This window comes from Anomaloglossus baeobatrachus, chromosome 9 (assembly GCF_048569485.1).
Source record: "Anomaloglossus baeobatrachus isolate aAnoBae1 chromosome 9, aAnoBae1.hap1, whole genome shotgun sequence".
Lineage (NCBI taxonomy): Eukaryota > Metazoa > Chordata > Amphibia > Anura > Aromobatidae > Anomaloglossus > Anomaloglossus baeobatrachus.
Window position 1 is genome coordinate 28,895,488 of NC_134361.1, and position 26,310 is coordinate 28,921,797.

A 26,310-nucleotide genomic window follows, 5' to 3' on the forward strand; every position below is an offset into this window, starting at 1 on the left:
GATACCGGCAAATCGTAAATACGATCTGGGCGTGTCACGTCGCAAATGCGATCGCACGATAAATCGTTGTTTGTAAAGCGGCCTTTAGGATTACCAAATTATTATCCCTGTGACATGGAGAAGTGTTCGTGTAGCACCCAGGGATATGGGGTACTCTGTTCCGGACAGTGTATGTCCTGTGGATGTCACGATGGTGGCCGTTACCCGGTTCTATGCCCTGGGCCCTTTTTGTAATGGGGTGTACTTACAGGGGATTGGTCAATAAAGTTTATACGTGACGCCACTTGTGGGGTTGCGGCTATATGTAGGGAGCCGCCGCTGCAAAATGTCTCTACTGGGGAGCTGATGGTATTAGCAGCTAGTATGGTAGTCTCTCCGCAAGTAGGGTATTGCCCCAGCAGGTGTATGGTGCGGTGGATGTCGGAAGAAGGAGTCCAGACAGGTATTCAGTGCAACTGGTTTACTCACTACTGAGATGTTAACTGGTTGCCTGAGGCCGGCTGATTTCACCTCCAGGTTCCCTTCGTCCCAGTGCCAGTCTGGTTCTCTGGTACCTTCTTCCCCTGAACCTGTCTCTGGTAAGTGGGTCCCCGTGGTATGGAACACTGGGGGTTCCCGGTCTGTGGTTTGTCCACTTCTGTCCGCCTGACGGTAGCGTGAACCCTGTGGAGTTGGAATCTCTGGTCCTGTCCCCTGTTCTCTCTTTGCTACTGAGTCTTCGGATTCTTTAGGGTCAGCGAGGTCCTTGATGGTCCCCTTTGCTGTGTCGGTGTTCACAGGTCGGCTTGAAGTGCTTTCCTGTCCTAGGGTCCTGTACCCCGTCGGTGCGTAGAGTCGGGAGTACTCCACCGGCAACTACCTCTCCTGGGTACCAGGTCACTGTTAACCCGAGTCAGGGTGTCACTTCACTTCCAGCTTCACACCTCTACAGTCACTGCTGTCCTAACTTAGACTTGACTCAGACTTGACTGTGTTGTCTCTGTCCACAGTCCGCCCCTCCCACCTGGTCAACTAGTGGACTGTAGTGGCTCCACCTCTAGGCAGCCATCCATTGGTCCCACCCTAGCTGGGTACCATTGTATGGGGGATTTATTGGGGAAAACTGGGATTTCCTGGGTTTTTGGTGTTACCCGCACTGGGGTTCTGAGTCCCTAAGGGGGTAGGCCCTGAATCCTGGTGGGGATCCAGTACCTTGTAGCACCTTGATGGGTTCAGGGGCGCTACATTAGGGTTTACAAAACTTCCACTGTGGAGAAATAATGAAGCCTAATAAAGTATTTGCCCACGATCTTTCCCTCAGTTTCACAGTTAATTTTAATGGGAAAGTTCACAACCATTATTATGCTAAGTAGATTAATTACTACATCTATTATTGAGCAATAACCAGCGCAGCTTGTGGATCCTGATCATTGTCATAGATCTAGATGGTCACTCCCCATAATCTATGAACCCATGGAGTGAGGTGACTGCAATCTATACAAGAAGATCACACCAAGGAGATCGAAGGAGAAAAAGGAGAGAAAAATATGAATGCAAGATACACGGCCATTATTTTATGTATTTACCTAAGCATTCCTATAGGTAAGGAATCTATGTATACAGGTCATGGTGTAGTAGTGTGAGGAGGAGATGACACGGCTGTGTGCACTGTGCTGTGTATACAGGTCATGGTGTAGTAGTGTGAGGAGGACATGACACTGCTGTGTGCACTGTGCTGTGTATACAGGTCATGGTGTAGTAGTGTGAGGAGGAGATGACACTGCTGTGTGCACTGTGCTGTGTATACAGGTCATGGTGTAGTAGTGTGAGGAGGAGATGACACTGCTGTGTGCACTGTGCTGTGTATACAGGTCATGGTGTAGTAGTGTGAGGAGGAGATGACACTGCTGTGTGCACTGTGCTGTGTATACATGTCATGGTGTAGTAGTGTGAGGAGGAGATGACACTGCTGTGTGCACTGTGCTGTGTATACAGGTCATGGTGTAGTAGTGTGAGGAGGAGATGACACTGCTGTGTGCACTGTGCTGTGTATACAGGTCATGGTGTAGTAGTGTGAGGAGGAGGTGACACTGCTGTGTGCACTGTGCTGTGTATACAGGTCATGGTGTAGTAGTGTGAGGAGGAGATGACACTGCTGTGTGCACTGTGCTGTGTATACAGGTCATGGTGTAGTAGTGTGAGGAGGAGGTGACACTGCTGTGTGCACTGTGCTGTGTATACAGGTCATGGTGTAGTAGTGTGAGGAGGAGATGACACTGCTGTGTGCACTGTGCTTTGTATACAGGTCATGGTGTAGTAGTGTGAGGAGGAGATGACACTGCTGTGTGCACTGTGCTGTGTATACAGGTCATGGTGTAGTAGTGTGAGGAGGAGATGACACTGCTGTGTGCACTGTGCTGTATATATAGGTCATGGTGTAGTAATGTGAGGAGATAGATGACACTGCTGTGTGCACTGTGCTGTGTATACAGGTCATGGTGTAGTAGTGTGAGGAGGAGATGACACTGTTGTGTGCACTGTGCTGTGTATACAGGTCATGGTGTAGTAGTGTGAGGAGGAGATGACACTGCTGTGTGCACTGTGCTGTGTATACAGGTCATGGTGTAGTAGTGTGAGGAGGAGATGACACTGCTGTGTGCACTGTGCTGTGTATACAGGTCATGGTGTAGTAGTGTGAGGAGGAGGTGACACTGCTGTGTGCACTGTGCTGTGTATACAGGTCCTGGTGTAGTAGTGTGAGGAGGAGATGACACTGCTGTGTGCACTGTGCTGTGTATACAGGTCATGGTGTAGTAGTGTGAGGAGGAGGTGACACTGCTGTGTGCACTGTACTGTGTATACAGGTCATGGTGTAGTAGTGTAAGGAGGAGGTGACACTGCTGTGTGCACTGTGCTGTGTATACAGGTCATGGTGTAGTAGTGTGAGGAGGAGGTGACACTGCTGTGTGCACTGTGCTGTGTATACAGGTCATGGTGTAGTAGTGTGAGGAGGAGATGACACTGCTGTGTGCACCGTGCTGTGTATACATGTCATGGTGTAGTAGTGTGAGGAGGAGATGACACTGCTGTGTGCACTGTGCTGTGTATACAGGTCATGGTGTAGTAGTGTGAGGAGGAGATGACACTGCTGTGTGCACTGTGCTGTGTATACAGGTCATGGTGTAGTAGTGTGAGGAGGAGATGACACTGCTGTGTGCACTGTGCTGTGTATACAGGTCATGGTGTATTAGTGTGAGGAGGAGATGACACTGCTGTGTGCACTGTGCTGTGTATACAGGTCATGGTGTAGTAGTGTGAGGAGGAGGTGACACTGCTGTGTGCACTGTGCTGTGTATACAGGTCATGGTGTAGTAATGTGAGGAGGAGATGACACTGCTGTGTGCACTGTGCTGTGTATACAGGTCATGGTGTAGTAGTGTGAGGAGGAGATGACACTGCTGTGTGCACTGTGCTGTGTATACAGGTCATGGTGTAGTAATGTGAGGAGGAGATGACACTGCTGTGTGCACTGTGCTGTGTATACAGGTCATGGTGTAGTAGTGTGAGGAGGAGGTGACACTGCTGTGTGCACTGTGCTGCGTATACAGGTCATGGTGTAGTAGTGTGAGGAGGAGGTGACACTGCTGTGTGCACTGTGCTGTGTATACAGGTCATGGTGTAGTAGTGTGAGGAGGAGATGACACTGCTGTGTGCACTGTGCTGTGTATACAGGTCATGGTGTAGTAGTGTGAGGAGGAGATGACACTGCTGTGTGCACTGTGCTGTGTATACAGGTCATGGTGTAATAGTGTGAGGAGGAGATGACACTGCTGTGTGCACTGTGCTGTGTATGCAGGTCATGGTGTAGTAATGTGAGGAGGAGGTGACACTGCTGTGTGCACTGTGCTGTGTATACAGGTCATGGTGTAGTAGTGTGAGGAGGAGGTGACACTGCTGTCTGCATGTCATGTTGTCCTGTAGTAATGATGACGTTATTTTTGTAGGCGACACTCTGAATTGTTATGAATGTACCAAGGACACCTGTGACAAGTGGCAGGAGGTGACCTGCACCCCCCCGTATGACATTTGTCAGATGTGGAAGTCATGTAAAAGTAAGTATACTGTATATTGTAGAGCAGGGGTTTCAAATTCAGCTGGGTATATGGGCCGCATATAGAAAAAAAAATTGAGGGGGGCCGCATTCTTTGCAGTACAAAGTGACATTTTTAATGATTCCATGTTTTTTTTTCTATACATCTTTGGAACACTTTTTTAAACATTTTTTGCTTATTATAACAAACCTGCACTTATTTGTTAAGTTTAGATAGATATATATATATATATATATATATATATATATATAAAAAATCATTTTTAATGGAAAAAATAAAATAAAAGTCATGCTTTATTTTGAATTTTCTCACTTTCTTATAATATTGTTTTAAAATTAGCAGCATCATATAGTAATCTTATCCAACATCTTGTACTAATGTCCCCATCTGTGTGCCCTGTAGTATTGTGCTCATCCTTGTAGCATTGTGCCCAGTAGTATTGTGCCCATCCTTGTGGTATTGTGTCCTGCAGTATTGTGCCCAGTAGTATTGAGTCCATGCTTGTAGTATTGTGCCCAGGGCCGGTCTTAGCCTGAATGGTGCCCTGTGCAAAACTGCCCTTCGGTGCCCCCCCCCCCACCCCTACTGATATTTTACCCAGTTTCCCAGGAAACAAACGAGGACAGGAGGCCATTTTTTTATATCCTAATAAAAATTTATCTTTTCAAATGTACAATAAACTCCAAATTTGTGCTGGAGAATCTGCACCTCAAACCCACCACGTTTGATCTCGTTCTTTTAGAGGTCTTCCGATTTCAACCATTTATGCTGTATCCCTGGATATTACATCATGGATGGTACATGCGGATCTCACCTATGGGGTGCACATGTATCTGGAGAATGAGGCGTTGCTGCTCTTCGTAGAGAGGTGATATAAATTCCTATACACTTAGAGCAGCATAGGTCGTGGCCCCATTGGTGGGATCAGCATCTACTATACAAATCCTGAGGATAAACGTACAGGATGATGGCAGTTAATGCACGATAGAGCCGGCGGCCAATGCTGCGTGTACTCTGGACTAAAAAGTCCAAAATACAAATGTTAAAGGGGAATGCGCAAAATTAGAAAAAAATCTCTGCTTTCTATGTAATAAAGAGTCCTCAGGTTGTATGTGTCACTGCCTCTCAGCTCCAATGACCTAAACAGACTGAGGTGCAGTACCAAATACACACCATGAGGATGGGGGGTGCTGTGTATGTGTCACTGCCTCTCAGCTCCACTGACCTGAACAGACTAAGCTGCAAAACCACATACACACCATGAGGGAGGGGCCCTATGTATGAACTATGGCCTATATACTGTAATCCCTTTATTAACCCTAGAATGCGCAACCATATCAATCTACCATAGAAAACAAGTGATCTAGCAGGCCTGCGAGGCCCCAGGTATGCGTTCTAGGGTTAATCAGTCTGGGCTCACACCAGCTGGCAATGCTGCAAATAATTTTGTTGGAAAATTTGTAAGATAAATCCACGCCAAATCATGTGATATTCTGCAGAATTTCACAATACACACCTCAGTTGCTGCAGAACCTCATCATACACATTTCAGCTGTTGCAGAATCTCATAATACACATCTGAGCTGCTGCAGAACCGCATAATACACCTCAGCTGCTGCAGAACCCCATAATACACGTCAGCTGCTGCAGAACCCCATCATACACATCTCAGCTACTGCAGAACCCCATAATACTCATCTCAGCTGCTGCAGATCCTTATAATACACCTCAGCTGCTGGCGATGCATTACATTGATAGAATGGTCTTCATACCTACACTAAACCATTAGATGTGATGTGCAGACGGCAGTGACGCCATGTCACATATGAGACTCCAATGATAAGTTCTCTGAAAGCTGATTCCTCCTGCACGACCCCCGGGTGGAAGGAATCAGACACTGACTCCATTATTGCAGTCGTGCATATTTTACTCTGATGCTGCCACGTTTCAGATAAAACACATTTAATATCTGGCCGGGGACGATGCCACCAGGATGACGAGCCCAGGAGGCCGGTCCCCGACTGCGTCTCCCTGCTTTGCTGCCCTGAACTGACCAGTGTCTCCCCTGTGTGACATTCTTCACATTAGCCGCATCCCCAAAGTATATAATATATGGCTAGGATTTCACTTGCCAGTCTGAGTGGTCATGTGATCGCTCACCAGTGATTTGCAGACTCGGGGTCATCTGCACAATGACGTCTCCTCCTGCTTCTCTCATTGTTATAATTTTCAATTTGAGAGAAACAGGAGGAGACATCATTGTGCAGATGACCACACATTGTAAATCGCATGTGAGCGAACAGAGGATGACCACTCGAATCAGCAAGTGAAATCCTAACAGAGCACATATTACACACTTTTAGGATATGGCAGGTCAATATTCAGAATTACATTACATTACAAGTGACAGGTACAGGGCATATGTAGGGTGAATAATAATATATATGTGTATTACCCCCTACACATGCTCTGCACCCACTCTGACCGCAGCTGCGGGGCCCACTGGCATCACGTCACACACTCCTCCTGATGTCATTACACCTATCCAGGGCCCACAGCTGCAGAGCAAGGGCGATACAGGGAGCCAGTGGCCATCCGCTCCTCAATGGTGTTCAACCATGCATCCGAGGAAATGGCAATGGCCGCCATCACCCACAGGCCCAGTCATTTTGCCACTGCATAAATTACACCATATACATGACACACATACAGTAGATAATATATAAAAGATAGATGGATGCAGGGTCGGACTGGGGTGTCTGTGGTCCACAGGAGTTATTTCTAAAAGCCACACTACAACTATATGCAAATACCTGCAGGAGCCCCCACACATCCTCCTATGTGCAGCAGGAGCCCCCACACAGCCTCCTACGCGCAGCAGGAGCCCCCACACAGCCTCCTATGCGTAGCAGGAGCCCCCACACAGCCTCCTACGTGCAGCAGGAGCCCCCATACAGCCTCCTACACACAGCAGCAGCCCCCACACAGCCTCCTATACACAGCAGGAGCCCCCATACAGCCTCCTACGTGCAGCAGAAGCCCCCACACAGCCTCCTACATACAGCAGGAGCCCCCACACAGCAGTAAAAACAGTAAAAACGCAGTACTGGGATTGGAGGAGACAGGAAATTTACAACTTTTTACCTCTCTGCGGCACCCCCCCCCCGAAGCATGGCCGACGGCGCCCTCTGCGACCGCACAAGCCGCACATGCCTAAAGTCGGCCATGATTGTGCCCGGTTGCGTTTTTCCTGCATAGACTTTAATTAGTGCCGCATGGGCTCGCGCTCCGTCCGGTTTTTGCCGCATGCGGCAGATTTAGCCTATGCGGCGGCCGGATGGAACGTTCCCTGGCACGTTTTTTGCTCCGGCAAAAAAACCCGCATCGCGCCGCATCCGGCCGTTGCGGCGCTTTTTCCAATGCATCCCTATGGATGCCGGATACGGTGTGAGGCGGCAAAAACCGCATCCAGCTGCCGCATGCGGTTTTTGCCACTGCGCGTGCTCAGTAGCATGCCGCGAGCGGCAAAAACCGGATGGGCTGCATTTAAAAAACTTATGCAAAGGATGCGGTGTTTTCACCGCATCCTTTGCATAGGTTGCACAGCCGGATTGAGCCGCACCGCTCAAACCGGATGTGTGAAAGCAGCCTTACTGTATGTATTTCACAGCAGGCTCCTATCTATTATTACCACAGCTCAGGATAGCTTTCATAGCTGCTGTTAAACCCCTTAGACACAATGGTCAACAGAAACTGCTGTGTGTATGTGGCCATGATGTGACGGCAGGTGCTGATGGGCTGTCATGGCAGACGGAGTCTTACTGAAGCTCCTATGAAGTCTGAGTTGTATCTATCACATAGAAGATGCAGTAATTCAGCCTTAGCCACTTGGGGCGCTCTAATGTGGTATCCCGGTACCCGTTCTACTGCTGCTGAGTTACACAGTTGTTGTGTGGCAGTAGATCTGCTCCAGTGTGCCAGGATTACTTTGTGCGCTATGAGTCAGGCAGTGTGTAATGCATTGTGTTATGGTCGTCCACTGAGGATTGTTACATGTACTTTGCTGCCATCTAATGGTCAATGTAAGCGTATGAAAGGCAGGCGTCCATTCTCCTCACAAGCTGCCATGGCAACAGCTGGGAGGAGTCTCCACCTCAGAGCTGACACTCCAGAAAACTAGGCCACACAGGTCTAGTGTCAGGGGACAGAGAAGAAGCTCCAGAATCTCTATCCCAGTCCATGCTGAGAGGACATCTTTTTCTTCATATAATCACCTCCACATAGGAGTGAAGCTTCCTACAGCCAGGAGAAATGAGGCTGAACACGTGCTCTCCTCCATACTGGTTTTCTATGCGCTTCCAGCCAGAACCAGTGTAACGTGACTTCTATGCCACAAACTCTGTCTGCCCTACCCCCTGTGCCAAAACCACGAGTAGCTTGATACCATTATTGTGTTACCACGGGGAGCCGACCTATGAAGGTCCCTCCATCAGCGAAGCATTACCTGGACTGTGCATAATATTACCTTACAGAAAGTGAGGAGAACTGTACTCCAGCTGCCATGAGAGGCCCCACGCTGAGGAGAACTGTACTTCAGCTGCCATGAGAGGCCCACACTGAGGAGAACTGTACTCCAGCTGCCCTGAGAGGCCCCACACTGAGGAGAACTGTACTCCAGCTGCCCTGAGAGGCCCCACACTGAGGAGAACTGCACTCCAGCTGCCCCGAGAGGCCCCACACTGAGGAGAACTGCACTCCAGCTGCCCTGAGAGGCCCCACACTGAGGAGAACTGTACTCCAGCTGCCCTGAGAGGCCCCACACTGAGGAGAACTGTACTCCAGCTGCCCTGAGAGGCCCCACACTGAGGAGAACTGTGCTCCAGCTGCCCCGAGAGGCCCCACACTGAGGAGAACTGTACTCCAGCTGCCCTGAGAGGCCCCACACTGAGGAGAACTGTACTCCAGCTGCCCCGAGAGGCCCCACACTGAGGAGAACTGCACTCCAGCTGCCCTGAGAGGCCCCACACTGAGGAGAACTGTACTCCAGCTGCCCTGAGAGGCCCCACACTGAGGAGAACTGTACTCCAGCTGCCCTGAGAGGCCCCACACTGAGGAGAACTGTGCTCCAGCTGCCCCGAGAGGCCCCACACTGAGGAGAACTGTACTCCAGCCGCCCTGAGAGGCCCCACACTGAGGAGAACTGTACTCCAGCTGCCCTGAGAGGCCCCACACTGAGGAGAACTGTACTCCAGCCGCCCCGAGAGGCCCCACACTGAGGAGAACTGTACTCCAGCCGCCCTGAGAGGCCCCACACTGAGTAGAACTGTACTCCAGCCGCCCTGAGAGGCCCCACACTGAGAAGAACTGCACTCCAGCCGCCCTGAGAGGCCCCACACTGAGGAGAACTGTACTCCAGCCGCCCTGAGAGGCCCCACACTGAGGAGAACTGTACTCCAGACGTCCTGAGAGGCCCCACACTGAGGAGAACTGCACTCCAGCCGCCCTGAGAGGCCCCACACTGAGGAGAACTGTACTCCAGCCGCCCTGAGAGGCTCTACACTGAGGAGAACTGTACTCCAGCCGCCCTGAGAGGCCCCACACTGAGGAGAACTGTGCTCCAGCTGCCCCAAGAGGCCCCACACTGAGGTGAACTGTACTCCAGCCGCCCTGAGAGGCCCCACACTGAGGAGAACTGTACTCCAGCTGCCCTGAGAGGCCCCACACTAAGGAGAACTGTACTCCAGCTGCCCTGAGAGGCCCCACACTGAGGAGAACTGTACTCCAGCTGCCCCGAGAGGCCCCACACTGAGGAGAACTGTACTCCAGCTGCCCTGAGAGGCCCCACACTGAGGAGAACTGTACTCCAGCTGCCCTGAGAGGCCCCACACTGAGGAGAACTGTACTCCAGCTGCCCCGAGAGGCCCCACACTGAGGTGAACTGTACTCCAGCTGCCCTGAGAGGCCCCACACTGAGGAGAACTGTACTCCAGCTGCCCTGAGAGGCCCCACACTGAGGAGAACTGTACTCCAGCTGCCCCGAGAGGCCCCACACTGAGGAGAACTGTACTCCAGCTGCCCTGAGAGGCCCCACACTGAGGTAAACTGTACTCCAGCCACCCTGAGAGGCCCCACACTGAGGAGAACTGTACTCCAGCCGACCTGAGAGGCCCCACACTGAGGAGAACTGTACTCCAGCCGCCCTGAGAGGCCCCACACTGAGGAGAACTGTACTCCAGCCGCCCTGAGAGGCCCTACACTGAGAACTGTACTCCAGTCCCCCTGAGAGGCCCCACACTGAGGAGAACTGCACTCCAGCCGCCCTGAGAGGCCCCAAACTGAGGAAAACTGTACTCCAGCCGCCCTGAGATGCCCCAAACTGAGGTGAACTGTACTCCAGCCGCCCTGAGAGGCCCCACACTGAGGAGAACTGTACTCCAGCCGCCCTGAGAGGCCCCACACTGAGGAGAACTGTACTCCAGCCGCCCTGAGAGGCCCCACACTGAGAAGAACTGTACTCCAGCTGCCCTGAGAGGCCCCACACTGAGGAAAACTGCACTCCAGCCGCCCTGAGAGGCCCCAAACTGAGGAAAACTGTACTCCAGCCGCCCGGAGAGGCCCCACACTGAGGAGAACTGTACTCCAGCTGCCCCGAGAGGCCCCACACTGAGGAGAACTGTACTCCAGCCGCCCTGAGAGGCCCCACACTGAGGAGAACTGTACTCCAGCCGCCCTGAGAGGCCCCACACTGAGGAGAACTGTACTCCGGCCGCCCTGAGAGGCCCCACACTGAGGAGAACTGTACTCCAGCCGCCCTGAGAGGCCCCACACTGAGGAGAACTATACTCCAGCCGCCCTGAGAGGCCCTACACTGAGAACTGTACTCCAGCCGCCCTGAGAGGCCCCACACTGAGGAGAACTGCACTCCAGCCGCCCTGAGAGGCCCCAAACTGAGGAAAACTGTACTCCAGCCGCCCTGAGAGGCCCCAAACTGAGGAAAACTGTACTCCAGCCGCCCTGAGAGGCCCCACACTGAGGAGAACTGTACTCCAGCCGCCCTGAGAGGCCCCACACTGAGGAGAACTGCACTCCAGCCGCCCTGAGAGGCCCCAAACTGAGGAAAACTGTACTACATCCGCCCTGAGATGCCCCAAACTGAGGAGAACTGTACTCCAGCCGCCCTGAGAGGCCCTACACTGAGAACTGTACTCCAGTCCCCCTGAGAGGCCCCACACTGAGGAGAACTGCACTCCAGCCGCCCTGAGAGGCCCCAAACTGAGGAAAACTGTACTCCAGCCACCCTGAGATGCCCCAAACTGAGGTGAACTGTACTCCAGCCGCCCTGAGAGGCCCCACACTGAGGAGAACTGTACTCCAGCTGCCCCGAGAGGCCCCACACTGAGGAGAACTGTACTCCAGCCGCCCTGAGAGGCCCCACACTGAGGAGAACTGTACTCCAGCCGCCCTGAGAGGCCCCACACTGAGGAGAACTGTACTCCGGCCGCCCTGAGAGGCCCCACACTGAGGAGAACTGTACTCCAGCCGCCCTGAGAGGCCCCACACTGAGGAGAACTATACTCCAGCCGCCCTGAGAGGCCCTACACTGAGAACTGTACTCCAGCCGCCCTGAGAGGCCCCACACTGAGGAGAACTGCACTCCAGCCGCCCTGAGAGGCCCCAAACTGAGGAAAACTGTACTCCAGCCGCCCTGAGAGGCCCCAAACTGAGGAAAACTGTACTCCAGCCGCCCTGAGAGGCCCCACACTGAGGAGAACTGTACTCCAGCCGCCCTGAGAGGCCCCACACTGAGGAGAACTGCACTCCAGCCGCCCTGAGAGGCCCCAAACTGAGGAAAACTGTACTACATCCGCCCTGAGATGCCCCAAACTGAGGAGAACTGTACTCCAGCCGCCCTGAGAGGCCCTACACTGAGAACTGTACTCCAGTCCCCCTGAGAGGCCCCACACTGAGGAGAACTGCACTCCAGCCGCCCTGAGAGGCCCCAAACTGAGGAAAACTGTACTCCAGCCACCCTGAGATGCCCCAAACTGAGGTGAACTGTACTCCAGCCGCCCTGAGAGGCCCCACACTGAGGAGAACTGTACTCCAGCCGCCCTGAGAGGCCCCACACTGAGAAGAACTGTACTCCAGCTGCCCTGAGAGGCCCCACACTGAGGAGAACTGCACTCCAGCCGCCCTGAGAGGCCCCAAACTGAGGAAAACTGTACTCCAGCCGCCCGGAGAGGCCCCACACTGAGGAGAACTGTACTCCAGCTGCCCCGAGAGGCCCCACACTGAGGAGAACTGTACTCCAGCCGCCCTGAGAGGCCCCACACTGAGGAGAACTGTACTCCAGCCGCCCTGAGAGGCCCCACACTGAGGAGAACTGTACTCCGGCCGCCCTGAGAGGCCCCACACTGAGGGGAACTGTACTCCAGCCGCCCTGAGAGGCCCCACACTGAGGAGAACTATACTCCAGCCGCCCTGAGAGGCCCTACACTGAGAACTGTACTCCAGCCGCCCTGAGAGGCCCCACACTGAGGAGAACTGCACTCCAGCCGCCCTGAGAGGCCCCAAACTGAGGAAAACTGTACTCCAGCCGCCCTGAGAGGCCCCAAACTGAGGAAAACTGTACTCCAGCCGCCCTGAGAGGCCCCACACTGAGGAGAACTGTACTCCAGCCGCCCTGAGAGGCCCCACACTGAGGAGAACTGCACTCCAGCCGCCCTGAGAGGCCCCAAACTGAGGAAAACTGTACTACATCCGCCCTGAGATGCCCCAAACTGAGGTGAACTGTACTCCAGCCGCCCTGAGAGGCCCCACACTGAGGAGAACTGTACTCCAGCCGCCCTGAGAGGCCCCACACTGAGGAGAACTGTACTCCAGCCGCCCTGAGAGGCCCCACACTGAGGAGAACTGTACTCCAGCTGCCCTGAGAGGCCCCACACTGAGGAGAACTGTACTCCAGCTGCCCCGAGAGGCCCCACACTGAGGAGAACTGTACTCCAGCCGCCCTGAGAGGCCCCAAACTGAGGAAAACTGTACTCCAGCCGCCCTGAGAGGCCCCACACTGAGGAGAACTGTACTCCAGCCGCCCTGAGAGGCCCCACACTGAGGAGAACTGTACTCCAGCCGCCCTGAGAGGCCACACACTGAGGAAAACTGTACTACATCCGCCCTGAGATGCCCCAAACTGAGGTGAACTGTACTCCAGCCGCCCTGAGAGGCCCAAACTGAGAACTTTACTCCAGCCGCCCTGAGAGGCCCCAAACTGAGGAAAACTGTACTACATCTGCCCTGAGATGCCCCAAACTGAGGTGAACTGTAGTCCAGCCGCCCTGAGAACCCACACACTGAGGAGAACTTTACTCCAGCCGCCCTGAAAGGCCACACACTGAGTAGAACTGCACTCCAGCCACCCTGAGAGGCCCAAACTGAGAACTGTACTCCAGCCACCCTGAAAAGCCCAAACTGAGGAGAATTGTACTCCAGCCACCCCGAGAGGCCCAAACTGAGAAGAACTGTACTCCAGCCGCCCTGAGAGGTCCCACACTGAGGAGAACTGCACTCCAGCTGCCCTGAGAGGCCCCACACTGAGGAGAACTGTACTCCACCTGCCACGAGAGGCCCTACACTGAGGAGAACTGTACTCCAGCCACCCTGAGAGGCCCCACACTGAGGAGAACTGTACTCCAGCCGCCGTGAGAGGCCACACACTGAGGAGAACTGTACTCCAGCCGCCCCGAGAGGCCCCACACTGAGGAGAACTGTACTCCAGCCGCCCTGAGAGGCCCCACACTGAGGAGAACTGTACTCCAGCCGCCCTGAGAGGCCCCACACTGAGGAGAACTGCACTCCAGCCGCCCTGAGAGGCCCCACACTGAGGAGAACTGTACTCCAGCCGCCCTGAGAGGCCCCACACTGAGGAGAACTGTACTCCAGCCGCCCTGAGAGACATAAGCTTGTTTGTTTCATGAGGAGAAGACACCTTTTATCATTGGCAAAATACTAAATGTACTCTACACAGTGAACTGCTGCATCTTTGCCTTTAAAAAAGAGAGAGACTGTACCCTGTTTCCTTCAGTAAATTGTTAATGCAGTTCACCCTTGTGTCTGGCTGCTTGTAACTGCACAAACATCACAGGCGCTCCAACACCTGCACCCAGATATCACCTCCATAGGAGCATCCTATACCATCTCCATAAGTGCCACCTCTCGTTATTGACAATTCTTGTGGACACGAGGGAAGTGTTTAAGGGTCCAGCGACCCACTTCAGCTACCGTGATAGTACCATCTGCTGCCAGTGGAACTACATATCCCAGCTGGCCCCTCTGCAACTTCTGGCGCCTCCCCAGTGGGTCACCGCAATTTTTTGCGTCACAAACAGGATCTGACAGTCATTTCCAAGCCTCTGAAAGTTTTTTCTTCTTTATAAAATATTTGGTCTTTCACCTGTTCTCTACTGATCAGTATCTTCAGGTGGCTGTTCACTCTCCTTGACTTCTTTGTAATTGAGTGAATACTGAGCTTGGACAGTTTGTTTTTCATAGATTCTTCTTCATCTACCTTCTGGTATTTCAACACTGCATAAGCTGGCGTGTACATGACTGAGTGTACCTGACTTTCATATGCATACATTGACCATTAGATGGCAGCAAAGTACATTTAACAATCTTCAGTGTACGCACTGCATAACACAATGCATCACATACTGCCTGACTCACAGTGCACAAAGTAATTCTGGCACACTAGAAGAGATTTACTGCCACACGACAACTGTGTAACTCAGCCGCAGTAGAACGGGTACCGGGATAGCACACTAACCAGAAGCATTTATCACGTACCCATGGGACCTTTGTTCTCCATTGTCTGTACCTATAAGACCATTAGTAGGAAGTGCTCGAATGGTACTGCTATTGAATTCGCATTTTGCCATGTTACTTTGCGCTGCTGCTTTTACAGTGAAGAATCCTCCATAGTGTCACTGCTTTTACAGTAAAGAATCTGATTCCATGCTGACATATGAACCTTGTTTCTTCTCGATGGACAGTGACATGAATATGAAAACTCTTCCTAGATTGACTGTTATGGCTGGGAGAAATAAGGGATGATGTCCATTGGTATGGAGTCCTTTGGCGGTCCTGCTTATAGATAGGTGATAATTTCCTCTGCCTAGAGGATCCCTCTACGCGCTCAGTGGTTTGTTTTTCTTTTTAAATAGTTGTATAATACTGATTTTAGCTGAGCCTTTCAGGAGACCAGCTAAAGGGTGAAGTAGCTCAGGAGTCCAAGTGTACTCAGTCCTTGCCCACCCAGACTGATTGGCTGCAGGTTGTACTGAGTAAAGTGAGATCTCAGCAGCTGTTGGAAGGAGGGACACTGAGGAGCGGTCAATCAGGCTAAGTGAATTTTCAGCAGTGGCAGAGAGGAGGGACATGGAGCAGCTGTCATTCAGGCTAGATGAAGTTTCAGCAGTAGCAGGGAGGAAAGACACTGAGGAGTTGTCAATCAGGGTAGGTGAAGTTTCAGCAGTAACAGTGAGAAGGGACCCTGAGGACTGGAGCTGTCAATCAGGCTAGGTGAAGATTCAGCAGTAGCATGAAGGAGGGACACTGAGGACCTGTCAATCAGGGTAGGTGAAGTTTCAGCAGTAACGGAGCAGCGACAGTGAGGAGCTGTTCATTAGGGTTCATCTAGATTCAATAGCAGTAAGGAGGAACACTGAGGATCTGGCTATTTAGAGATTCAGCAATGGGAGGGAGTAGGGACACCATAGAGCTGTCAATCTCACTAGGTATAAATTCAGCAGCAGGGAGGAGGGACACTGAGGAGCTCTCAATCTTACTAGGTATAGATTCAGCAGCAGGGAAGTGGAATACTCAGGAGCTCTTAATCTGACTAGGTATAGATTCAGCAGCTTGGAGAAGGGACAGTGAGAGCTATCAATCAGGCTGCCTGAGATTCAGCAGCAGGGAGGAAGGACACTGAGGAGCTGTTAATCTCACTAGGTGGAGATTCAGCATCAGGGAGGAGGAACAATGAAAGATATCAATCAGGCTAGGTGGACATTCAGCAACAGGGAGGAGTGACACTGACAATCTGTCAATTAGGATAAGTGGAGATTTAGCAGACGGGGTGAAGAACACTGAGGAGCTGTTTATCAGGCAAGGTGGAGGTTCAGCACAAGGGAGGAGTGACACTGAGGAGCTGTCATTCAGTCTAGATAGCAAGAGCAGTAGCGGGGAGGAAAGACACACAGGAGCTTACAATAAGGGAAGGTGGAGGTTTAGCAGTAGGGAAGAGGGACACTAAGGAGCTGTCAGTCCGGCTTGATGTAGATTCAGCAGCAGAGAGGAGGGAATTGAGGAGATGTGATCGCGCTTGGTAGGTGGAGAGTTAGCAGCAGGAGGGAAGGCAATCAGGCTAGGTGGGCATAGAATGAGGTTAAACTTTCAAAATGTATTATACGGCCATTTTTACATGAATTTTCACAATAAATACTCCAGTCTAATCAAGTCTAAGATCTATTTACTAATGTAAGGCGTTTGTGGTGACAGATCTGCTCTTACAAACATCTTGTTGCTTTGATTCATCACTGACGTACCTGTAATTTCTGTTGCAGAATGGTACCGACGGTGCGGACCCAGTTATCAGTGCAACTCGAAAGGTTTTAGTTGCTGTGATGATGATCTCTGCAACTCGGCAACTAGCCCCAGGATGTCCATGATTCTTGGGGTAACGGTCCCGGTGGTCCTGTGGATGGCGAAGGTCTACTGATCAAAATGTATACAGAGAGAAGCGTCGGGGTGTCTACAGAAGGACTAGACATCTGTTTTCTATATGTGCATTTCTATAAGTGCTGGTGTCCATCACTCGGGAAATCCTGGAAATTTGGGGTTTAATTCTGTTTGTAATGTTATTGACTTGTAAATACAAAGTGTGTGGGAAATGCGGCCAATCAAAACTACAACGTCTGCTGCAAATGCAAAATGGCCATACGGTTCTATCTGCTGCAGATGCAAAATGGCCATACGGTTCTATGGTTTCAAACAGCATTAATTCCCTAAAGGGAACCTGTCACCAGATTTGGGCCTTCTGAACTAAAACTAGAGCCTTAAGCAGCGCCTGTACTGCATTCCATGAAGGTGCACGTTACCCCTTGACCGCCCCGTAGTTCCCAGAAATCCCTTTATAAAATCTCTCGCGCAATATGTAAATTATCTGATCCGATGGGTATGCTAATCTGTGCCTTAATATGTGCAGGCGGACATATGTTTTCGGCTCTGCCCTCAACATTGCGAGTGAAATGCGCCTGCGCGAGCCGGGAATATGGAGATTTTGCCTGTCTTCATGGATGGTGTCCAAGGCGTCATCCATATCAATCAGCACAGGAGGACGGCAAAACTCTTTTCTTTATCATTCCTATGGGAGACCCAGACATTGGGTGTATAGCTTGTGCCTTCGGAGGACACACAAAGTACTACACTCAAAAGTGTAGCTCCTCCCTCTGAGCTTATACACCCCCTGGAGATCCAGATCTAACCAGTTTATCGCTTTGTGTTCAGGAGGTCACATCCACACATGCATTCTCATCTGATTTTTCATTTTTTGGAAAGAGTTTGAAGAAAAGCGGGTCAAAGCCTGGACCCCCGGCATGTCCCTTCTCACCCCACTGTGTCGGCGGTGCTGTTAAGGTTGATTCCCAGGCTGGAGCCTTACATGCCATGCTCCTTCACCATCCCTCCGGGGCTCTGGCTTGAAGTGGGAGCCAGCACGGTTCTCCATGCTTGGCATGAGACCGGTCTCCATCCGCAGCCCTTCAGGACCCTGCTGGACCGGAGCACTCTTGCCCCAGGGACATGGCCCTGCGTCTCAACAAGCTAAGTACCTGAGACGTTGTTGTATGGGGGTCCTTTGTACTTTATTGTTGGGGAGAGTGTGCTGAGTGATTTTTTAGGACATTTCCGGCAGGTTCTCTGGCTGTCGCCTGAGAACCGTGCCGATGGTGCCTGCGCGCCGGCCGCACCGATCAAATTTAGGCCCCGGCTTCGCCGGAGGCCTACTTTCGGTTTCACTGCTCTCGCATGTCATTCATGCAGAGGGACAGCGTGGCTCCGCCCAGCGGCCGTTCTACACAGGGGGAGACACTCCTCACTGAGTACATGTCTCCTCCCCTGTGAATACCATTGGCCCTCCAGATCCCGCTCTCAGAGTGAGTTCCGCCCCCTCTCTTCTCTCCGGTGGCCATTTTCTCAGCGTTTTCCCCTGTGATCTCCACTGGTCTGCAGCATCTCTGCTGAGGTGCTTGGGAGTTCGGGATCTGGAGGGCACACAAACCGCTCCGGCGGTCTGGTAAGCCACAACCCTTGGTTGTGGACCTTCTTTTATACTCTCTGGGGGTCTTTCTGGCAAGAGCCCCCACTCCAGCAGCATGTCTCACACGAGGAGCAAGGCTCAAAAGCTGTATGCAGTATGCACTGCCTGTAAGCTCCTACTGCATGAACAGAGCACCAATCCCCATTGTGCTGCCTGCTCTAACCTGACGATGCCTCAGCCTGGAATCGTACCCCCAGGGGTCTCTCCGGCTGCTCCGGCTCCTGTGGCTGAACCCCCGGCTTGGGTAGAATCCTTATCTAGGTCTATCTCCCAGTCTTTTGCTGACTCCATGGGACAGCTGTCCAGGACTCTGCTAAGCATACATCAGTCCCCTTCACAGGGTGCCTCTGCTGCTAGGGCTCTCTCAGCGGAGCTCACAGAGGATTCATCTTCTGGTCCCAGACCCCGTCCTCCCAAGAGGAGAAGCAGGATTCCCTCTCCTTCCTCGTCCCGTGGCTCTGATTCAGGAGCTGACTCGCGGGATGAGGAGGATGCCTTTACAGGGGGCTCGGAGGCTAATTCCATGTGCCCCATTGATCTGTCCGAAACCGACTCAGATGTCAGTGATTTGATTGCGTCCATTAATTCTGTACTGGATCTCAATCCGCCAGTTTCAGAGGAGCAACCCTCTCTGGCAGAAAAACATCAGTTTATCTCGCCTAAGAGATCAAAGAGTGTGTTCTTTAACCACTCCAGTTTTCAGGCCGCTGTGACCAAGCCCAGAGCTTGTCCTAACAAACGCTTTCCAAAGCGCGGTTCTGATAACCGTTTTCCTTTTCCACCTGAGGTGGTCAAGGAGTGGGCTCATTCACCAAAGGTGGACCCCCCGGTGTCTAGACTCTCAGCCCGGACTGTTGTATCAGTGGCTGATGGCACCTCTCTTAAGGATTCCACTGACCGCCAGGTTGACCTTCTGGCCAAATCTGTATATGAGGCGGCAGGGTCCTCGTTCTCCCCAACCTTTGCAGCAGTGTGGGCTCTCAAAGCCATCTCTGCTTCTCTGGAGGAGATGCACTCCCTCACCAGGGATTCTATGCCCGAAATGGTTGCCTTAACTTCCCAAGCTTCAGCTTTTTCATCCTATGCCATGTCTGCCATGCTGGAGGCTTCTCACCGCACTGCGGTGGCTTCAGCTAATTCCCTCGCTATCCGCAGGATCCTGTAGCTTCGAGAGTGGAAGGCAGATGCTTCCTCAAAGAAGTTCCTTGCTGGACTTCCTTTTGCTGGGTCCAGGCTGTTCGGTGAACAGCTGGATGAAATTATTAAGGAAGCTACTGGCGGGAAGAGTACTTCCATGCCACAAACCAAAACCAGGAAACCTGCCCAGGGTAGGAATCAGTCGAGGTTTTGTTCCTTTCGTTCCTCCAACTGGTCGTCCTCTAAGCCCTTGGCCTCGTCCAGTAACACGGCCAAGGACCAAAAATCCAGCTGGCGCACAAAAGCGCATCCTCAGAAGACCGCAGGAGCTGCTGCCACTAAGGCAGCCTCCTCGTGACTATCTGTCCGCGCCAGCAACGTCCTTAGTCGGTGGCAGGCTCTCCCACTTTGGAGACGTGTGGTTTCAACACGTCTCCGATCAGTGGGTGCGGGATATTATCTCCCACGGCTACAGGATAGAATTCTCTTCCAGCCCGCCAAACAGATTTTTTTCTGTCAACTCCCCCCTGCTCCAAGGCCGCCGCCTTCTCACAGGCCGTGGCATCCCTGCAGGCCAACGGAGTAATTGTACCGGTTCCCGCCCGGGAACGGTTCAGAGGTTTCTACTCAAATCTTCCTAGTCCCCAAAAAGGACGGTTCCTTCCGGCCCATCCTGGATCTCAAGCTTCTCAACAAGCATGTTCAGGTGCGGCATTTTCGCATGGAGTCCCTGCGGTCAGTCATTGCCTCAATGACCCAAGGGGATTTCCTGGCATCCATCGACATCAGAGATGCCTATCTGCATGTGCCAATTGCAGTTTCACACCAGCGTTGGCTACGTTTTGCAATCGGAGGGGAACATTTCCAATTCGTGGCTCTTCCCTTCGGGCTGGCCACGGCCCCTCGAGTATTCACCAAGGTCATGGCAGCAGTGGTTGCGGTTCTGCACCTACAGGGGTTGGCAGTGATTCCTTACCTGGACGACCTTCTAGTCAAGGCTTCATCCAGCGCAGACTGTCAGCGGAGTGTCTCGCTCACTCTTGCCACTCTACCCAATTCGGGTGGATTGTCAATCTTCCCAAATCCACTCTGACTCCGACTCAGTGTCTCACGTACCTAGGGATGCAGTTCGAGACTTTGCCGGCACTTGTGAAGTTGCCCTTAGTCAAACAGCAGTCCCTCCAACTGGTGGTGCGCTCTCTGCTGAGGCCCCGCCGTTATTCCATCAGGCGCCTGATGCAGGTCCTGGGTCAGATGGTGGCGTCAATGGAGGCTGTTCCCTTTGCCCAGTTCCATCTGCGGTCACTGCAGCTGGACATTTTTGACTCCGTCCTGGGTGATTCTCACCACGGATGCCAGTCTTTCTGGCTGGGGAGCGGTATGTCTCCACCACCGAGCGCAGGGCACTTGGACTCCGTCCGAGTCAGCCCTCTCGATCAATGTGCTGGAAACCAGAGCTGTGCTTCTAGCTCTCCTAGCCTCTCACCACTTGTTGGCGGGCAAGCACATCCGAGTCCAGTCAGACAACGCGACAGCAGTTGCCTACATCAATCACCAAGGCGGGACACGCAGCCGCCTGGCAATGCTGGAGGTACAACGCATTCTTCAATGGATGGAGGACTCCAAGTCCACCATATCCGCAGTCCACATCCCAGGCGTGGAAAACTGGGAAGCGGATTATCTCAGCCGTCAAACTGTGGACAGTGGCGAGTCCCTGCATCCGGCAGTGTTTCAGTCAATCAGCCGCAAGTGGGGCACTCTGGACGTGGACCTAATGGCATCCCGTCACAACAACAAGGTTTCGGTTTACGTGGCTCGCTCCCACGATCCTCAGGCCTTCGCCGCGGACGCTCTGGTTCAAGACTGGTCCCAGTTTCGTCTGTCCTACGTGTTTCCCCCTCTAGCTCTCTTGCCCAGAGTTCTGCGCAAGATCAAAATGGAGGGCCGTCGAGTCATTCTCATTGCCCCGGACTGGCCCAGGCGAGCTTGGTATCCAGACCTGCTCCATCTGTCCGTAGAGGTGCCGTGGCATCTTCCGGACCGTCCAGACCTTCTCTCACAAGGTCCGTTTTTCCGCCAGAATTCTGCGGCTCTCAGATTGACGGCGTGGCTCTTGAGTCCTGGATCTTGACGGCTTCTGGTATCCCTCCTGAAGTCATCTCCACTATGACTCGGGCCCGTAAGTCTTCCTCTGCCAAGATCTATCACAGGACTTGGAAGATTTTCCTGTCCTGGTGTCGCTCTTCCGGCCATTCTCCTTGGCCTTTTTCCCTGCCGACCCTTCTGTCTTTTCTACAGTCCGGTCTGCAGCTGGGATTGTCCCTTAACTATCTCAAGGGACAAGTCTCGGCTCTGTCAGTGTTGTTCCAGCGAGGTCTCGCCCGGCTGGCTCAGGTCAGCACCTTCATGCAAGGTGCGTCTCACATCATTCCGCCTTACCGGCGGCCCTTGGACCCCTGGGACCTCAATTTGGTTCTCACGGCTTTGCAGAAGCCCCCCTTTGAACCTCTTAGGGAGGTTTCTTTGTTTCGTCTTTCACAGAAAGTGGTCTTTCTAGTGGCCATAACTTCCCTCAGGAGAGTCTCTGATTTAGCTGCGCTCTCTTCGGAGTCACCTTTTTTGGTTTTTCATCAAGACAAGGTGGTTCTTCGTCCGACTCCGGACTTTCTCCCTAAGGTGGTTTCTCCTTTCCACCTTAACTAGGACATTACCCTACTTTCCTTTTGTCCGGCTCCTGTTCATCGCTTTAAAAAAGCGTTGCATACTCTGGATCTGGTGCGGGCGCTCCGGATCTATGTGTCTCGCACCGCTGCTCTTAGGCGGTGCACCTCTCTTTTTGTGCTAACCACAGGTCGCCGTAAGGGCCTCTCTGCTTCTAAGCCGACCTTAGCCCGTTGGATCAGGTCCACCATCTCGGAGGCCTACCTGTGTTCTCAGGTGCCGCCCCCGCCGGGGATCAACGCACACTCGACCAGAGCTGTTGGTGCCTCTTGGGCTTTCAGGCACCAGGCTACGGCTCAGCAAGTCTGTCAGGCTGCCACTTGGACTAGCGTGCATACCTTTTCGAAGCACTACCAAGTACATGCTCATGCTTCGGCAGATGTGAGTTTGGGCAGACGCATCCTTCAGGCGGCTGTCGCCCATTTGTGAAGTTAGGCTCCGCCTACTTCTCAGTTGTTCTGTTTATTCCCACCCATGGACTGCTTTGAGACGTCCCAATGTCTGGGTCTCCCATAGGAACGATAAAGAAAAAGAGAATTTTGTTTACTTACCGTAAATTCTTTTTCTTATAGTTCCGTATTGGGAGACCCAGCACCCTCCCTGTTGCCTGTTGGCACTTTCTTGTTCCGCGTGTTATCACCGGCTGTTTTTGTTGACAGAGTCTCCGGTTGTTCCGGTTCTTGCTCTGTTTTTACTTGTGGGTGGCTGTTCTCCTTCAGCTTTTGCACTAAACTGGTTAGATCTGGCTCTCCAGGGGGTGTATAAGCTCAGAGGGAGGAGCTACACTTTTGAGTGTAGTACTTTGTGTGTCCTCCGGAGGCAGAAGCTATACACCCAATGTCTGGGTCTCCCAATACGGAACTATAAGAAAAAGAATTTACGGTAAGTAAACAAAATTCTCTTTTTTGCCGTCCTCCTGTGCCCGCAATAGGGCAGAGCAAAGTGCGCCTGCACGAGGCGAGAATATGCTTGTACATGCGAAAGATTTTTCCCGCCTACGTGGATGGCGTCATTCATGTCAATCAGAACATGAGCATGGCGAAAGGAGGGACAAGAGGCGCACATTAGGACGCCCATCAGACCGGACTGGACAATTTACATAAAGGGCTGGAGATTTTATTAAGGTACAGGGGGGGGGATTAGGGGGTAACATGCACCTATATATAATGCAGCAGAGGAGCTGCTTATGGTGCTAGTTTTAGTTTCAAAGGCCAAAATCTGGTGATAGTTTTCCCTTAAGGGAAATCTGACATTAGTTTTACCATACTAAACTGCTGCCACCCCTTTATACAAATTTCTAAATGTGCTCACATATCCCCACTGCTGCCTGTCATACCATTAAGACCAGTTGCTTTATACATGTCCCGTGTTATGTGAAAATGATCGGAGAATCCTCCAATGAGGTATCAGATCATCTTCACTACCTTCTGCAAACCTGATACTAAAGAAGGTATATAGATGATTTGCTCCACTACCTGAACCAGCGAATAGTTTATATTTAGATTTGGATGATATTGGTAACATCATCCACCAATTACAACTAAAGGAGCTGAGCTAAAGGGCAGTCTGGAAGCGCCAAAACACAGCCGGGGTCTCCGTTTCAGTAGGTTCAGCATTTATACATGTCCCGCACCATATGAAAATAAAGCCACTGTATGTTGTAGGTAAACTGGCAAGCTAGAAAGCCAGTTAGTGACTTGGCACTGTGGTGGCAAAAGATTTGTATGGGAAAACCAAATGTGATGTTCCTTTTAATTATATAAACGTGCTCACTGTACTACTTTATGGTGACCTTGACAAAACTATATGTCACCCAGAAATGGTGCTGCCTTATGCCCCCAAGAAACAGGACAACCTCATGCCGCAAGAGAGTATAGTTTGCCATGATACCAAGAAGCAACAGAGTTCTCTGCGTCCTCCCCAAAACACACATCCCAAGCCAAGCTCTCCAGAAATGGCACAGTCTCATCCTCCCAAGTTCAGCTAAGTCACTGCCAAGATATGACACAACCCTATTGCCCAATAAAGCATCTCAGTCATGGAATTCTCAGAATTGGCACAGTCTCCCAAGAAACGTCTCTTCCTACCAAGTAGCCGACACCTTACTATGGACAGACCATCACTAACGAAAATGTGGCATCATCGACCCATCCGGATCACCGCAGTTCAGCCAAGACCAGCGAGACGGGAAGAATAATAAGAAATCTGGTTATGTCTGATCTCTTCTGCGTCCTCCATCCCATGAAAATGTATGGACAAAGCACTAATATGATATATATTGTGGAGATTTATTATCCTGCCTTAGAACAATCATTTGTTTTCATTTTCCGAAAAATCAAGGGAAAATAGATACAAAACAATACAATTCCATATACTCTGTGTGTTCTGTTATTTTAAGGAGCTCACGTGAAAATATCACTGAACTTTAAGTAATTCACCCTAATTTAAGTTCTCAATTGTAATCATATAAAAATGCTCCTGTCTGTAGTTATTAGTGTTATGTACTGTTTATGGCACATCGTAGTCAGGACAGCCATCTAATGTGTCCGGTGCAGGTGATCGCGCATGCTCAGTAACTCAGCCCCACCACTTGGATCTGGTTGCACCGTGATGGTACAGTAATTCCTTTTATTATACACTCCAGCCAATATGAATGGGTGTAGTGTCTTCTCATGGGTCATAGATAATGAATGATGAGTGGACTCAGAGATAACCAGGACCGGCAAATCCCGATGTTCCAGTTTTTTAAATCTAGATCAGGGCCGTATCTAATGGATACAACAATTCCGGGGTGGCTGCGGGCTGCTATTCTTAGGCTGGGGGGTCCTAATAACCATTACTCAAGACATTTTTCTCACAGGCCATAGACATTTGAGGTGTGGGTCCATGTTATTCTCAGCTGATGTAAAAAAAAATTGTGACTAGCAAGCATATGTGTTCACTGATCTCTCTTGTATGTGTGTAATCTATCTTATTGCAATATTAATTGTCACCACCAGATGACTGTTGAAGCAGAGACCTAAAGGAGGTTTTATACAGTGCCTTGAATATTCATGCCCCGTGAACTTTTACAAATTTTGTCACATTACACCCACAAACTTAAATGTATTTTATTGATATTTTATGTGATGTACCAACCCAAAGTACCAAGTATTTGTGAAGTGTAAAGCAGATAACAAATCGTTATCCAAATAGTTTAAAAATTAAAAAATCTTTTGCAGCCTCTAACAGGTTTCCTCCAGGATTGCCCTGTATTTAGTTCCATTCATCTTCTCATCACTTCTGTCCAGCATCCTTGCCCCTGCTGGCGAAAAGCCTCCCCACAGCAGGATGCTGCTCCCACCATGTATGACGGTGGGGATGGTGTTTTCTGGATGATGTGATCAGTGCTGTTTTTATGTCGGTGTGAGAATAATTGTGGCACATATCTTCATAGTGGGCAGTCTGGCAGATGGCTGGTGTTTTGTGGAGTGTTGGACAGTGTGAGATCTTCAGTCACGTGAGACTGCGTCTAGTGTGAGAACCTTCAGTCCTGGAGAGAATTAGGTCAGTGAGACTCTGCGGCCAGTGTAAGACCTCAGCCCTGAGGGGAGATGAAGCTGGGTCAGAGAACACTGTGTGAGACTTTAGCTTTGAAGGATATCGTGACCAGGAAATACACACAGGTTTGTTGCTCTTGTCAATTCCAGACCTATGAAGTCACAGAACAATTTTATTTTCAGTGTCCTTTGCAAGTTAAAACTTGGACGGCGACTGTTTGATCACATGGTCGACTGAGAAATGATAAGGTGCACGTCTGGATGTTAACTCAGCAAATATCTTCTCGGCAGGCCAGGTTGAAGAAAGTGTATAATATTCTCAAGGACTCACTGTCATGCTAGGTACGGGGAAGTACCAAGCAACGGCGAAAGGGAAGGGAAACCCTGTGTCTAGGGAAAGGGAAGATGGTGGCCCCTGACCAAGCCTACCCCGCTGGTCCTTGGGGTC

General features: G+C 51.4%; 1 protein-coding gene across 1 annotated transcript; it reads left to right on the forward strand.

Annotated features, from left to right (window-relative positions):
• Nucleotides 1–1,455: 1,455 nt before the first annotated feature.
• On the forward strand, nucleotides 1,456–25,547 carry LOC142250994 (uncharacterized). The gene is made up of 3 exons (XM_075323462.1): nucleotides 1,456–1,581; nucleotides 3,984–4,091; nucleotides 16,712–25,547. Exon 3 carries the CDS (start codon nucleotides 20,725–20,727, stop codon nucleotides 22,303–22,305), a length of 1,581 nt encoding a protein of 526 aa, XP_075179577.1. The 5' UTR covers nucleotides 1,456–1,581; nucleotides 3,984–4,091; nucleotides 16,712–20,724; the 3' UTR covers nucleotides 22,306–25,547.
• The last annotated feature ends 763 nt before the right edge of the window (nucleotides 25,548–26,310 follow it).